Source organism: Callorhinchus milii, unplaced genomic scaffold (genome assembly GCF_018977255.1).
Source record: "Callorhinchus milii isolate IMCB2004 unplaced genomic scaffold, IMCB_Cmil_1.0 Scaffold4, whole genome shotgun sequence".
Classification (NCBI taxonomy): domain Eukaryota; kingdom Metazoa; phylum Chordata; class Chondrichthyes; order Chimaeriformes; family Callorhinchidae; genus Callorhinchus; species Callorhinchus milii.
The window spans coordinates 11,075,166-11,090,385 of NW_024704745.1; the positions used below are offsets into that span (position 1 = coordinate 11,075,166).

Genomic DNA, 15,220 nt, shown 5'->3' on the forward strand with positions numbered 1-15,220 from the left:
GAAAGAAATGTTTTTGAACCCCCTTTATTTCTGTGATTATCTTACGCTTATTTATTCTCTGGGTAAATTTGTCCCCAATCCCTGGATGTGAAGTTCTGTTCATGGGAAAACATTTCTTAAAAACTCAATGTGCTCATTCATGCAATTGTAAAGATACATAGTTTTGCAAACTACATGAATAGGGCTCCAGATGGTAAACTTTAGTAATGATAAATAGTGTAAAGTAATCCTTGAAATTGACATTACATTTTATTACGTCAAAGCTCTTGACAGGATTTTATTGTAAAGTGTACTGTAGACTCTAGGTGAATGTGAAAGCCATTTTGTATGAAACAATGTCCCACAAACAGCCATGGAGTGAGTGATCAATTTTATCTGGAGGATGGTTGGCTGGGACAGAAAGTGTTATTCAATAGTAAAATTGTAAACTCAAATAACACATATCAAAATTACTGACAAAGTAAGCAATAGGGTGCGAATTAAAATAGAACTAAAATTAACCTTTTCTGCACGTTGCAGATACTCGTGGAAATAAGACCAAGAATCAACAGAAACAACTTGCATTTATACATAGCGTCTCAGAACACTTGCAATCATTCCAAATTTCAAACGGGAACAACCTCCATTGCCTAGTTTCTCGTGTTAAATGGATCCATTCGATGACAAAACATTTCAGAATGAAATACCTGTTGATATTTGGCAACATTTTTATTATCAACTAAAGGCTTAGTTGATACATGTAAACAGATGCAAATTAGATTTTTTTGGCAAACAAACCACAAACATCTCTTCATGTCTTTACAAACTTAGCTCAGTGTGTAACCCTTTAAACAGCTACTTTGTTTTCAAGTGCATCTTTGCTGAGCTCAGACCTATAGGAATGAGATAATTAACCCCCTTACTCTTCAAAACATTTCAAATAGCCATTGCAAAATTATTCAAAGAAGGCTTGCAGGAATCTCAGAATATCTAATGCAAGGACTATATAATTGTATTTACACATTAAATGCATTTTGTATTTGGAAATTTATATGGATGATTTATAGGATTCCATCGTGTGAATGTATTGACTTTAGGAGGTTGACATTGAGTTGGAACATAGAGACCACTAAGAACACCACAAAGTAGAAAGTGGTTAAAAGGGGTATATTAGCATTTACAGTAATAGTAACACAAGATAAGTAAAAATCATACAACTTTGTGAATGAGGCACTTTAGTATCAACCCAAGATGCCTAGCATCAGACACCATGTTTGGCATATTAAAAGCATTAAAGTGTACGTACATTTTTGCTTGTGATTAAAGCAACGTCTCTTTACTAATAAGTGAATCCCCCAATCATGGTCTATGTGAAGATTATTGGCACCTCAAGATATTCAGATAAAAATAATAATCCTTGCATTTGATATAACGCATTATCATGCCGTTGAGACGTCTGAAAGTGCTTCACAGAATAAACTGTAAAATGAATTGACTGTGTATTTTGTGGGTGAAACGTGGCAGCCAATTGATAAAGGTAAAGGATTGATAAAGAGAAAGGAATCGTCAAAACAAATTATGACAATGTATCCCTACGTGTATGGACGTATAACATAGTCAAATTGCACTTAAGGCAATGTTGCAGTGTTGAGGATTTTTGGAAACTGAGGATTTTTGGGAACAGTATTCCTGAAACAGGTCAAAACACCTTGCTCCGAAAGCTGTTTCAAGGCCACTGTACTGAACATCTGAGAGAGGACACATTTGCAACAGGCGCTATACCTGTGCAATGTGATTTTGCAGTTTTATTGCAACAAACTTTGGGAGAAACTAACAATTTATAAAAATGTTAGCAAGTAACCACAGTCAGTGATGTTTACGTATTTACCAATCGCAACAATGCACACCTCCCGGTTTTCCAAGGCTGGTAAGCCACTGATGTAAGACTTCACGTGGTTGGTGTTTTCCTTTACAGCCACTAAATTAAATAGATTTAAAAACCTGAATTTATTTTGCACTTTTTGATGAGTGGCACCAGTCAGGGAAATACTGCACTGCTGGATGGCTCGATCACTCAGTAGGACCAAGATTTTGCCTGCTTTGCCTCAAGAAACAACATTAAGCACAAAACACTAATCACAAAAAGCAAAGAGGAAACCTGGTGTCATGGCCAATTTTTCTGATAAGATTCTTCTCCCAGAATTTATTTATTTATTGCAAAAGAGCTCGAATTGTAAACGCAGCAAATCTCCGAGGCAAATCCTGGTGAAAGAATCGACATATAAAATAGCATTGCATTTGTACATCGCAAGAGTCTTCACTTGTTTTGTTTAGGTCAGAAGGTGATTAAAAACGTTCTCTTACAAGTGTGCATCTCTTTGAAAATAAGAAAATATAGCACTGACTTATTTTTTGCTTCAGAAAGCAAGGCTCATTTCTGCTGGGGATTTGAGGGCTAATGAGATCAGCCACATTTGGAAGCCACTTTATCCGCGCATGTTACAGCATTGAGCAGCAAGATGCTCGTGAGCGATATGAAATTGTAGCAAAAACGCCTCTTTTAAAATTTACATTACAGCTTTCTAGAAATACATGTTTTGAAAAAAAACGACAGCAAATTTGTTTTACAAAAGTTAAAGGTTTCAATTGATCATTATAATAATCCCTGCATTTGATACAGTGCCTCATCACCTTATCGTTGGGATGTCTCAAGACGCTCCATAGAATATACTGTAAAGTGGAGTGACTGTGTGTATTTTGTGGGCGAAACACAATCATTGATTGTAATCGAAGCAGGTGACGGAGAAGTCAAGTTCACGAGGTTTACGTTTAAGTGTTGGATTTCTCAAATAGAGCTGATATGGTGGGTGTCTGGCTGGTAGACAAGACAGCTGTAGTACAGAAAAATATCCGTAATCTTATTTAACAAATGTTCTTCAATTTCAAATGCAGCAATGGCCCACTACAATCTGTTATCCTTTGCCTCCTTGTCGCTCATGACTCTCCATGTTGGTTTCTTTGTGTTGATGCTGTCATTGTCTATTTTTGCAGAGAATCCTCACGCTATACGTCAGGGTGGGTGTTGACATAACCACATGCATTCATTCGCCCCATTTGACACAACCTACAAGGCAGATTTATTCAGACAGACCGGCGGTTTGAGCTTTTACTATACTGTAACAGTAAGAGTTGATTTTTGGACATACCCGTAGTTTGAATTAAATAACCATGCAAAAAAAATTCAGATTGCACTTTACTGATCATTAATTCCCACCTCTGTCGCAAACTGCCAGTCTATGTGAAAGGAATCCAGCCCTCATTTCATGGCAATGAGTATGCATTTGCAGATGAACAAACACATAAACTCGCGACCAGGTCCCAGCAAAGGAAAGAAAAACAGACTTGCATAGAACAAAGAAACATTGGTGGTATCCACCCGTGTTCTGCGGTTGTGGAAATAATTTGGCACAAAGTAAGCTCCTATTGGTTTTCAAAGCTGAGTGGAATTAGTTGTCCATTCCGAGTCATCTTCACTCTTCATCATTCCCGCGGGACTCTTCCTAGAAACAAATAAGATATTGGACCCGTTAAATGTGTTTAAAATATACCTACGCACAATATATGGATTTCTCCTGCCCCTCCAGATTAATGGTGAAGAAGACACTTTAAATAACTTTTTTGTTAGGTTAAGGTATCAAGGGATATAGGGCAAACGTGGATAAATGGGAGTTGAGGTACAGATCATCCATGATCTAATAGAATGGCAGAACAGGCTTGAGGGACTGAATGACCTACTCCTGTTCCTATGTTCCTAACCCAACGTGACTTGAACTCTGCTGTGTATTTCCAGACATTGACTGTAGGAAGGCTGTACAAGTACAAGGGGCTAAACCCTGGCTGAACCTTCCTCCTCCCCCAGAGTTACTCGATAATGAGCAGGAACAGGGAAACTGTCTGGCCTGCCTCCACCCCTAGCCCAGGATTACTTATGCTAATGATAGCACTCTTTCAATTGCCCCACCTAACACCATCGTAATAATCAGAGACCAAGGATTGATTGCATGTAATAATAATGTAATACTTGCATTTGATAAAACCTGTTATCTTGTCATCGAGATATCTCAAAGCGCTACACAGAATATACTGTAAAAGTAAATTGACTGTATATTTTGAGGATGAAACACGACAGCCAATTATGCACAGCAGCGTCCCATATACAGTCATGGATTGAGTGACCAACTTAATGTGAGGCTTTCCTGGTTTGTACAGCTCAATTTCACATGGGAAAGTGGCATTGACTTTGGAAAAGCTAGAACATCCTATTACTGTGCCGCTGGGAGACTTCCCTGCCTACACGCACACTTGAGCAATCATTCCTACTGCTAATAGTTAATTGAACCGATTTGTCCGATCCCTTCACTTACCTCTCCATCTAAGCTCTGCTCCACGGCATCTACCATTTCGGGTTCTTTGATCGATGGTTCATTGCTGAGAGATTCCTGCTCGGACATCTTAGAACTCATAGTCTCACAGCACGCGGTGACCTGCTCAGCACCTTCAGAGGCCTCGGTGACCATGTCCGAACATTCCTCTGTGTTTTTCACGGCGCTGACATCCTGGCCGCTATTTTCCTGGTGGCTTGTGCTGGCAGATCTCTCACACTCTTTGCTCTCAGAGGAGAAGGCATCGCTGGTTTCCGTCTGCATGGGTGTCTCCGATGTAGGAGGCGATCCCTCTTCAGGTGAGGGTGAGTTTTTGGGGTCTGGATTGTCGGTTTGCATGTTTTGTTCACCGAAAACCTCACTGTTTTCTTCCTCTGCGGCTCCGTTCTCCTGCGGCTCCACATTCTTGGCTGAGTTAACTGGCTTTTCACCGTCTGGAGAATCAGTGTCTTCAGTGAGCGACTTTCTAAACCGTCTGCTGGGGGGCCGACGCTTCAGCGACAGACGCACTCGGCCCTAAAGATTAAATCAAATACAAATAACAGAACCGTGTCCAATATCAACTCTCGCACTTTCGAACAACAACACATTACATTTGTGCAGCGCCTATCACGTCAGGAGGATGTCCCAAGGCGCTGGACAGTCAGGAAATCGCACCCGAGCTGGTAGTTGGGATCAGGAGGGGGTGGAGGGTGAAGAGGGTAATGGAAGGAGGGTGACCGAAGGCACAGTCGAAGAGGAGGATCTTGAGACGGGTTTTGAAGGAGGCAAGGGAGGGGTCGAGGGAGAGGGACTGTAGGATGGAGTTCCAGAGGGTGGGAGCAGAGAGGCTGATGGCCCGCCTGCCAATGGTGGGACGGGCAAGGCGGGGTGATGTGAACTAGGCCGGAGCCCGCAGAACGGACGGAGAGGACAGGTCGGTCGGGGGTTAGGAGGTCAATGTACTACAAGTTTCATGCTTGGTGTATATTGATCTTATTTGTTTGTGTAGCTATCGTTTGGACTCTGCGCACCAAAGCAAACACGCAGTTCAAAGTGATCACTCCGCTTTGCAGTGTATCCTGTGAAGCGTTTTGAGTCGTCTCAACAAAGACGTGATAAGGCCCTATATCACATGCAAAGATTATTATTATCATTATTATTAATAATTCTTGCATTTGATATAGCTCCTTTTCACGTTATCTAGAAGTCCCAAAGCGCTGTAAACTGTTTATTTTTGTGGGCTAAATGGAATAGGCAGTCAGTCTACTGTTGCTCAATACATCAACAACAGACTGCCTTGGAAATAGAAGTATCTGAAAAGTATGGAAGTAGACATCTCCTCATCCTTGTTGTTGCGGGGGTGGGTGGGAAGGGGATTGAAACACAAATTAACACCGTACGCTTATTCTTTATGGTGCTACTGGGTACCTCACTAGTTCACATTTTAGAATCAATCTCAAACATTTCAGATGTTTCAGAAACCTGAACCGCAAAACAAAACCAGGATCAAGTCATGTAAAAGGTAACTAAGTCACACAACCCGTGGGAACTTTGCTTCAACAAAATCTACTTCCAGAGGGGAGAACCCGCAGGTCAATGAGGATTGTACAGGGGATATTTTTTTAATTGAGGAATGCCATTAAGAAATGCTGCAAATTTAGAGTCCAGTCCTTCTAGAGCCACACTGGGTGGTTGAAAAACAGTCCTGCATTATTAAAAAAAAATTTGCTAATATTTTTGCTAAAATCAAATCGTGTAATCCATATACCGTTAAACAACAACAAGAAGTTCCATTTGTAAAACGCCTTTCACGTTGGGAGGACGTCCCAAGGCGCTGGACAGTCAGCGATTTGGACCCGAGCTGGGGGTTGGGAGCAAAATTCTGGCAAATTAATACCAATCTGGATATTTCAATAACATTGTGTTGCGTGGGGTGTTTACCTTGTGCAAACTTTGCAGAGGCTCTGCTCCCGGCGGCTGATCAAATGTGACTGGACTTTCATCTGCTGATTCACTGGATCGGGAGCGGATCCCAGGGCTACTGGGAGTGGAAGGAGGGCTGCCAAAGGGCGAGAAGCAAGACTTTAACGGGCTCTTTGGACAAATCCCGGGCAGGAGAACAGTTGGGGAGAGAACCAAGCTGGCCTGCGGGAAAACAAGTATATAAAAAAAAATTCATTCATAGAGTTATATTCAAGTGTGAAAAATAAAACACAATGAATACTAATAATTCTAATCCTAGCATTTGATATAGCCTTATCACATCGTTGAGATGTCTCAAAGCGGTTCACGGATTACACTGTAAAGTGGAGTGACTGTGTATTTTGTAGGCGACATGTGGCAGCCAATTGCACACAAACAGTCGTGGATTGAGTGACTAAATATATTTTTAAGGGATTATTACCCTGAATGATTTTACAGTTATTATGATTATTAATGATTATTATATTAAAGGTTATTACTGAAATTATTTACAGTTCTGGGAAGCAGTGTTGTCCAATAGCTGGAGAATTCTCAATTAAAACAAGTTGATCTAAGTCGGAGGCTCCACTGATGCACATATTCATGCTTCCACAAGAAGGGAGTCCTGGCTGGGGTGTGTGGTCAGGAACTAAACTAGACAGGAAAGTGGTGTTTGGTGATGTCCGGTCCACTCAATCATCCTTACTTGGTCACTCATTGCTAGTCACATCTTTAGCATTTAAATTGAGAAACTGAACCTGGATTAGGGATAGGATGTTGGAAAAATATAGGAACACTTAAATGACTATATTTTTACAGCTTATATTTTACAATACAAATTTACTGCTATGGCGCCTTTCACGTCGGAAGGATGTTCCAAGGTGCTTAACGATCCTGACTAGCACCTGAGCTGGGGGTGGGAGCTCAGAGAGGAATGATGATTGAAAGTGTGGTCAAGCAGGTAATAATAATAATAATCCTTGCATTTGATATAGCGCTTTTCACGTCTTCTAGACGTCCCAAAGCGCTTCACAGAATATACTGTAAAGTGAATTGAGGGTATATATATGTGGGCGAACACGGCAGCCAATTGCGCACAGTAATTTCCCACAAACAGTCATGGATTGAAAATGACCAATTTATTATTGTTTTGATTTTTTGGATGGATTATTATTGGGCGTGTGGAGTAAGGAAACTTGCCCAAGGTTTCGCCCTGTCTGGAATTGAACTCAGGTGAACTTGCAAAACGAGTGCTCTAACCACTGAGCTACAGGACTCCACGTATGTTTTGCTTGGAAACATTTCATTTTGAGGAATCTATTTCTGTTTCTTTGCAAGCTAGATCCATATTCCCAACGTAAAAGGGCCATCAAAATGAAGAGAAATGCCAATTCTAATGTTAGTTTGTCCGCTTTAGCATGCTCCAGAAGCCAGAACATTAAAGAGAAATGGTTGAAAAATAGTTAAGTCCCAAATATAAAACAAAATAGAAACCAGAAATTCAAAACTACACAAACAGCTTTCTTTAAAATGAGATGGATGTCTTGTTCATCCACAAAACAGACAGCTATCAAATTTTACAGTATGATCTGTGAAGCACTTTGTCTTGACAATGTGATTAGGAGCTATATCAAATGCAAGTATTATTGATTATTGATTGCTGCCTCACATCCTTTTGACAAAATAGTCAACTACAGTAATACCCTTAATCTCTTTCAACTTCCCCCACTGGCAAACTCTATCCCACCTTTTACTCCCGGTATGCAGTAACTTGCTTGTTATTGTATTGAATTTCATTTACCAGCTATCAAATATACAAAATTAGTGGCAGGGTAGCTACAAATCCAGGGAACAGGAGGTGTGGTGAGCATTGAACAATTATAAATAAAAATCTTGAGGGACATTCTTAGTGGCATTATGGCATTATCTTAACAGCACGACTGCAATCTGAGAAAGATGTGGTCAAAATGATAAGTGTGAGAAATGGAGTTTACTTGAAATTAAAACGAAGAGGTACATTTAACAGCATTGAATTTAAGGACTGTAAAGACCCATTTATCTGAGTGGAGCCCGTTATGAGGGGTGTTATAATTTAGGTCTGCACCTGGTGACATTCCGTAGCAGTTTGCTCCAGAAACAGTAATCGACTTTGAGACTAATAATAATAATCCTTGCATTTGATATAGCACCTTATCGTGTCTTTGAAACGTCTGAAAGCGCTTCACAGAATATATTGTAAAGTCAATTGACTGTATAGTTTGTGGACTATATGGTCAGTTAGCCAGTCAAATAGGACAGGTACAGCTGGATGCACACACTAGAGTAAGACACATACTGGGACAACATTAGGTTGTTGACACACATGTGTGTGTTACAGCACAAATAACTCAAGAGGCTGAAGAGCTGGATACTCTTGGCTTCGGACAAAGCACTTTAGCTGAAAGGTGAAACTGTTCTTCCCCTGAACTGAAACACTAAAAGTTTAACAAGGGATCTGCAGTATAAATGAAAAAACTTTTTTCTTTCAAAAAAAAGGATCATTTTAATTCTCCAATTTTAGAATAGAATTCCTCTCCATCGTCGTCCCTAACCCCCACCCCTCATTCGGAAAAATGAATGAGGCAAAATTCCAAGCAGGCTTTGATTAATTAAAAAAAAGTTACGGTTGGTAACTTCATTGTATTTTAATAGTACTGCTTTTCTGCCATTACACAACACATACTATATCCTACTTCCAAAGTACATTAGCTCCAGTACATTAAGTGGCCGTACAATGGCAATGGATTAGTTACTGATCAAATGGCAATTATTTTATTGTAAGGCAGCCAAAATTAGGGATATCCGGTGGCAGAATGGAATCATGCATTTTCCAAATTCCAACCAAAGGCTGTATCAAGCTGCATCTCTGCTGCATGCCATACAATATTCATTTTCCTCTCTCTTCCCATCCTAAAGTTTTTCAGAGCAATAGTATTACAAACAGGTTTTCAACCACTAATTTGGTTACTGTATTAGCAGCATGCTAGAACATAGAGTGGAACTGTCGTCAGTAATTTTCATGCTTGTTCAACACTTAGATAATAGTCATTTGACGCGGAACCCACATTTAGTATAATTGCAGCTGACTTGTATTTTGGATATTTAATAACATTGAGGAGGAATTATGTGCCACATATGACTAACAGCACACATTAAAACAATTATTAAGGGTGGGTTTGAATTGTGTTTGCCAAAATGCAATTTTGTGGGGGGTTTTTTGCAAATTAAATATGTGTACTTTAAACTAAATTTTAAGTAAGGCTTAATATTTTCCTTCTGTTTTGCAAATATATTTGGCACAAATCTTCCAAATATGCTGGGTTTTACAACAAACCACAACTATTGCAATCAATCATGACGTACTACAATGTAATCATCTTAGGAATTTGAAACAATGTGGATTTTTGTATGAACTGGTCATAATTTATAGTTGAGAGGTGTCTTCTTTGCACCTTAACCTCTGAAGGTTGTGGGTTCAAATTCCAAAGCCAAACTTAATAATAATCCTAGCATTTGATCATGTCCTTGAAAGGTCTCAAAGAGCTTCGCAAGATTTACTGTAAAGTAGTTTGACTGTGTGGACTTCCTTAGGTTAAGAAGGTGTTGTCCATCCTTCAGATAAAATATTAAACCAAAGGTCCCTCTGCCTGTTCAGGTGAACATTAAAGATCCCATAGCACTATGAAAAGAGATGAGAGTTTTTCCCAGTGTTCCTCCCAGATAAGTTGGTCATTTACTCCACAGCTGTTAGTTGGATTCTGACATGTATACAATTGCTGCCAACTTGCTCTATAATAAATACAGTCACTGCAATGGACAGCAATTACTGTCAAGTATTTTCAGGCATTTTGATGTGATAAAGTGCTTTAAAATTTGCACGACTATTTGTGAAGAATAATTTTAATGTCAAATTGTTTCTATTCTGTTTTTCTTGAGTAATTCCTCTCAGTCTTTGGCTGCCGCCTTGTGTCAATATGTCTCCTTGAGGCAAGAGGGCAGCAGATTCTGGGTACTTTCACAGATGTGGTTCTGTAAGCAACTGGCTGCAGCTGTATTTCTGTCAAAGGCGACTGTTCCTGCCAGTTTTCTGCAGGAAAAACTGGTCAAGAACAGCCTGAGCTCACCAAATAAGGGACCTGTGTAAATACAAGCATCAGCCAAGAGAGAAATGTACATTCAGGAAATCCAAAATTACTCATGCTCTTGGCCTGAATTCGATTGTGTTACAAGTAAAAGATCATGCAGAATTTTGGAAAAAAATTAAATTACATCTTAATTAAGATGTTGATTTTCTGCAGTTCTTGACAGGCAATTTGGGTGGTGGGGGGGGGGGTTGTTCCCTTGTGACAGCTATTGACTGGAATGTCTCCAGGAGCAAAAATGTGCCCCGATGTGATCACATGCCTAACTGTTTAACCCACTGTGTAGAAAACGCTAAAGATTAACTCTTGTGATTTTATTGCCACCTGAACAGTTTTATTAATAATACGTAACACTCTGTTCTCCATACCCATTGCTCTTTGTCCAGCAAATAATGTGTGAAAAACATGGTAAACATTCTCAGAAAACTCACCTGCAACTTTTCAATGAGGGGAGAGGAAGTTTTCATCTTCAGTTTTAGATGGCGAGAGGAGTCGTTTATCGGTGGCTTCTGTATATTTACATACAAAAAAAAGACAAAGACATTAAAGAGTATTCAGAAAGTAAAGGAGATTTAGGAAACCAACCCATGTCATTTATTTTCCTGAAATAATTCAAATTTATTTTTATAGCAATCTTCACATTATTCGTAATAATAATCGTTACATTTAATATAGGGCGTTATCAGGTCAAGACGTCTCAAAGCACTTCACACAGGTTTTACTGTAATCTGTGATGACTGTGTAGGTGAATGATCCAGCCAATTGACATACAGCAATGTCCCACAAATGGCAATGATGCGAGTGTTCAATTTTACTTGATCATTCTCAGGTTACTAACAATACAATTGATATTTACACAGTGCCTTTCAAGTCTGGAGGACTGGAGGGTGTCTCAAAGCACATTACAGTACTGGTTGGTTACCTGAGCCAGGGGTAGGGGAGGGCGGGGAGAGAGTTAAAAAGGATGGGGAAGGGCTAGATGAGCAAAAGCACAGTTGAATAAGCAAGTCTGCGAAAGTAGGGAGGGAAGGGCAACTCGGGAGGGACTCCAGTATGGCGTTCCAGAGAGTGGAGGCAGAATGGCAGACTCCCAATAAACGGTAACCACTCAATGTATTGGTACAAAGAACTGACATTTCACAATATTTGCCACAATCGGGCCCCCTTCCACTTAGAGCTTCAGCTCACAGGGTTAAGGACATGTCATGTATGTGATAAATGTCATACAGGACAGTTTTGAGACCAGCTGATTCAAATATTTGCCAAAACATTTGCACTTCACCTCAGCTCCGTTATGATCCGACTCTGTTTTTATCTCACCGCTGGTGCAGTGTAAAGGAAGAGAGCAAGGAGGCTTCCTGCGAGTTGGTCTGTTAATTGGTTTCTAAAATGAAAAAAACAAGTCAGGATTATAGGTAATAAAGAAACTATACAGAGGGTATTTATCAGGGCATTTTTTAAAGGAATTTTCACTGGTGGGGACTGAACTCAAAGGGGCACTTTTATCTCACATCCAGAAGCATTAAAAACAGATTTCTGCAGATGAAGCGATGCTTTGTGTACTTGGTTCAAACCTTAGAATGGATAAAATAATATGAGAGTAGCAATTTAATAACTAATAATCAAATTGCTTAATTATCAAATAATATTCTTTAAAATGTTACTGTGGACTACTAATTACTATTGCGTGTGCTTGGTGTGGAATTTTGAAATGATTGCTGGGGAATGCCCAGGGGAATATAAAGTTTTGGGGATTTTTCCCACCACTTTATATGTTTAAAAAATGCCCTGATATTTATAATAAAATACAACAATAACTTGCATTTATATAATGCTCTTCACATAGGGTAACAGCTCAGAATGCAAAAATAATCCTTGCATTTGATACAGCACCTTAGCACATCATCAAAGCATCTCAAAGTGCTTCACAGGATTTACTGTAAAATGTAGCAACTGTGTATTTGCAGGGAAACATTTCATGGAGTAAAATGAAATTAAGCACTTGCACCAATTTAGAAAGTGATGTGTTCCTTTGGTTGAAAAACATAAGTGCTAAGCAATTATTGGTAGATGGACCACATTCTTTTGCACTTTACAGCCAGGAATATTGATGTTTTTCTATTTGAACCAGAAGTGAAAGAAGAATTTGTATTTTTAGAGTTTGAACATGTCTGGGTGCTTTTCTTTTTGTAATATTGTACTACAATACCACCAGAATGTTTATGGGACGTCACTGCAAGTGAATTTCTATAATAAGTAGACTAACAAAGGTTGCTGAAAATTTTAATCTTTCCACTGACAATTTGTAATCTATATATAAACTTCTAAAAATGTCTAGAATTTATTTATTGCACATCAAGTCTTACAGAGGCTTGATCCAATAACAATAAACTGTATATCGTCCAAAGTTGTCAAACAATGTTGTGACACTTCATATGACGATGTGACATCACTCTCATTATTATTCATCTTTGCTTTGATTCCCTCTTTTAAAACAAAATTAGTTTAACATGCATGACTATATAGGCCAACAAAACTATTCAACGTCCACCAAAAAAGAACAGGCAAAGGTAGATTAAGGGTGGTGGGCCCGTCAGGAATAAAGAAATAACAGTGGAGTGAGAGAGAAGTAGCGAAAGAAGAATTCATGTTTTTACAGTGGCTATAATGTCGAAACAACTCAAATTGATTCATAGTAATTGTCAGCCTGAGTACTTAGTGGTAGTACTCTCACCTCTGAGTCAGAAAGTTGTGGGTTCAAGGCCAGGGGAATTGGAAGCACATAGTTTAAGTTGACACTTCAATACAGTGCTGGGTGGTGTTGTATTGTCAAAGGTGCCGTCCTTTGGATTAGACATTAAAACCAAGGTCCCATCTACTTGTTCAGGTGGACGTTAAAGATCCCATAGCACTATTTGAAAAGAGAAGGGAGTTTCTCCTGGTGTCTTGGCCAACAATCCCGCAAATAAAATTGGTCTCTCACTCCATGGCTGTTTGTGGGACACTGTAGTGCACAAACTTGCATTTCGCCCCAAAAAATACACAGTCAATCCACTTTACCGTATATCCTGTGAAATGCTTAGACACATCTGGATGATGTGATAAAATGCTATATCAAAATGCAAGAATTATTATTAATTACTGCCACATGCAGTGTCCTTTTCTGAAGGCAAAAGTGGCAGCCATTTTGCGCACAGCAAAGTCCCACAAAAACCAAGTCATCATGAGGTTAATGACTGATTAATTCGAAGGATTGTTAGACCGGACACCAGGAGAATCTCCCTCCACTTTTTAAATATTGCCGTGGGATTTTTGTCATGGATTGTGCCACGAGGTTCGGGAAAAGCAATCTGTGGTGGAATCAGGGCTAAAAAGGGGGAAGCAGACAGTTCACGCAGTACGCAAGAGAAGAGCATGAGGAAATAGAGATCTAAGTGAGAAAAACTGAGTAAGAGAGTAAGATAATCGCAGGAAGAGAGGCTTTGCAAATGTGATATTAATTTTATTTTTGAAATGTTTGAAATTTTTAAAAGTAAACACATAGTTTGATGCTCAACAACAACAACAAGATTACATTTGTATAGCGCCTTTCATGTTGGGAGTACGTCCCAAGGCGCTTAATGAGTTCATTGATAGAATTACTATATAACCACACTTGCCTCATGTTTTTCCAGGGCGTTGCTTGTTCCGTGACTGAACCTTGAAGCTAAAGCAGCGACTGACATCATGGGTTTTTCTTCCACAGTTTGGGTTGTGTCCCCTGTGCTGCCCTAATGAGGAAATAAGGAGCAATGTAAACGTAAGCTCTCACTCAGACATGTTAACCATTTATTGGGAATTAAATGTGATATTTTAAACGGGAGGCCTGCCAGTGTAGCACACTGACACTGGAGGACTCCAATAACTGGAAGCAGATGCCGTCTCAAGACCTTTCTCTTCCACTGTGCCTTCGGCCACCCTTCTACCCCCACCCTCCCCGCCCTCCCACCCAACCCTCCTGATCCCAACGCTCAGCTCGAGTGCACACCTTTGACTGTCAAGCGCTTTGGGACGTTCCGCCCGACGTGGAAGACTCTATACAAATATTCTTAAGAGTTTGTGAAGCTCTGTGTTGATAAGGTGCTTTATCAAATGCAAGGATTATTATTTCTTATTATCACCATTACAACAGTCAGCAAGAAAGCAGTCTGAATGACAAGTGTAATTTCTGCCCCTCTTCACCCCATCACACATTAAACCACTGGCCAAGTGCAGGGCGTCAGCTCCCAGGTGATGTATTTTAGTGCTAGTTTCGCAAGAGTATTTTCCCAGCCTTTCACCTCCATCAGGGGCAAGCAGATTTTGCCATACCATTTTCACCTTTCCAGGGATGCCCAAATAACGTCACTTAGCCCTTGACCGTGGGAGAGCGGCTTATTACAGGAGTGGCTTCCATGAAGCTGTACAGTGATAATTCTGGGTGCTAGACAGTAAATGAGAATAGCCCATTGATTTCCTCTTGTTTGGTAGGGGAAGGGGAAAAAAAAATCACAGTCTGCCGTCCAGGCTATTCCAACATTTGTGTATCTCAGTTGCGTACGTAGTTTTATGCCAGTCTGATTCAAAAGTGACAGTGCTTCAGATGAGACGTTAAACTGAGGTCCCATCTTTCTGTTCAGATGGACGTTAAATTTA

At 39.8% G+C, this 15,220-nt stretch overlaps 1 protein-coding gene across 1 annotated transcript in view; it reads right to left on the reverse strand.

Annotated features, from left to right (window-relative positions):
• Positions 1 to 546: 546 nt before the first annotated feature.
• Positions 547 to 15,220, reverse strand: part of LOC103180147 (capZ-interacting protein) — a 43,965-nt gene continuing 29,291 nt past the window's right edge. The window contains exons 2-7 of the mRNA XM_007895819.2: positions 14,206 to 14,316; positions 11,829 to 11,930; positions 10,978 to 11,055; positions 6,345 to 6,548; positions 4,404 to 4,937; positions 547 to 3,539 (exon numbers count right to left, since the gene is read on the reverse strand). Of these exons, the coding sequence (XP_007894010.1) occupies positions 3,510 to 3,539; positions 4,404 to 4,937; positions 6,345 to 6,548; positions 10,978 to 11,055; positions 11,829 to 11,930; positions 14,206 to 14,316 (1,059 nt within the window). The 3' untranslated portion in view covers positions 547 to 3,509. The remainder of the gene's footprint in view (positions 3,540 to 4,403; positions 4,938 to 6,344; positions 6,549 to 10,977; positions 11,056 to 11,828; positions 11,931 to 14,205; positions 14,317 to 15,220) is intronic.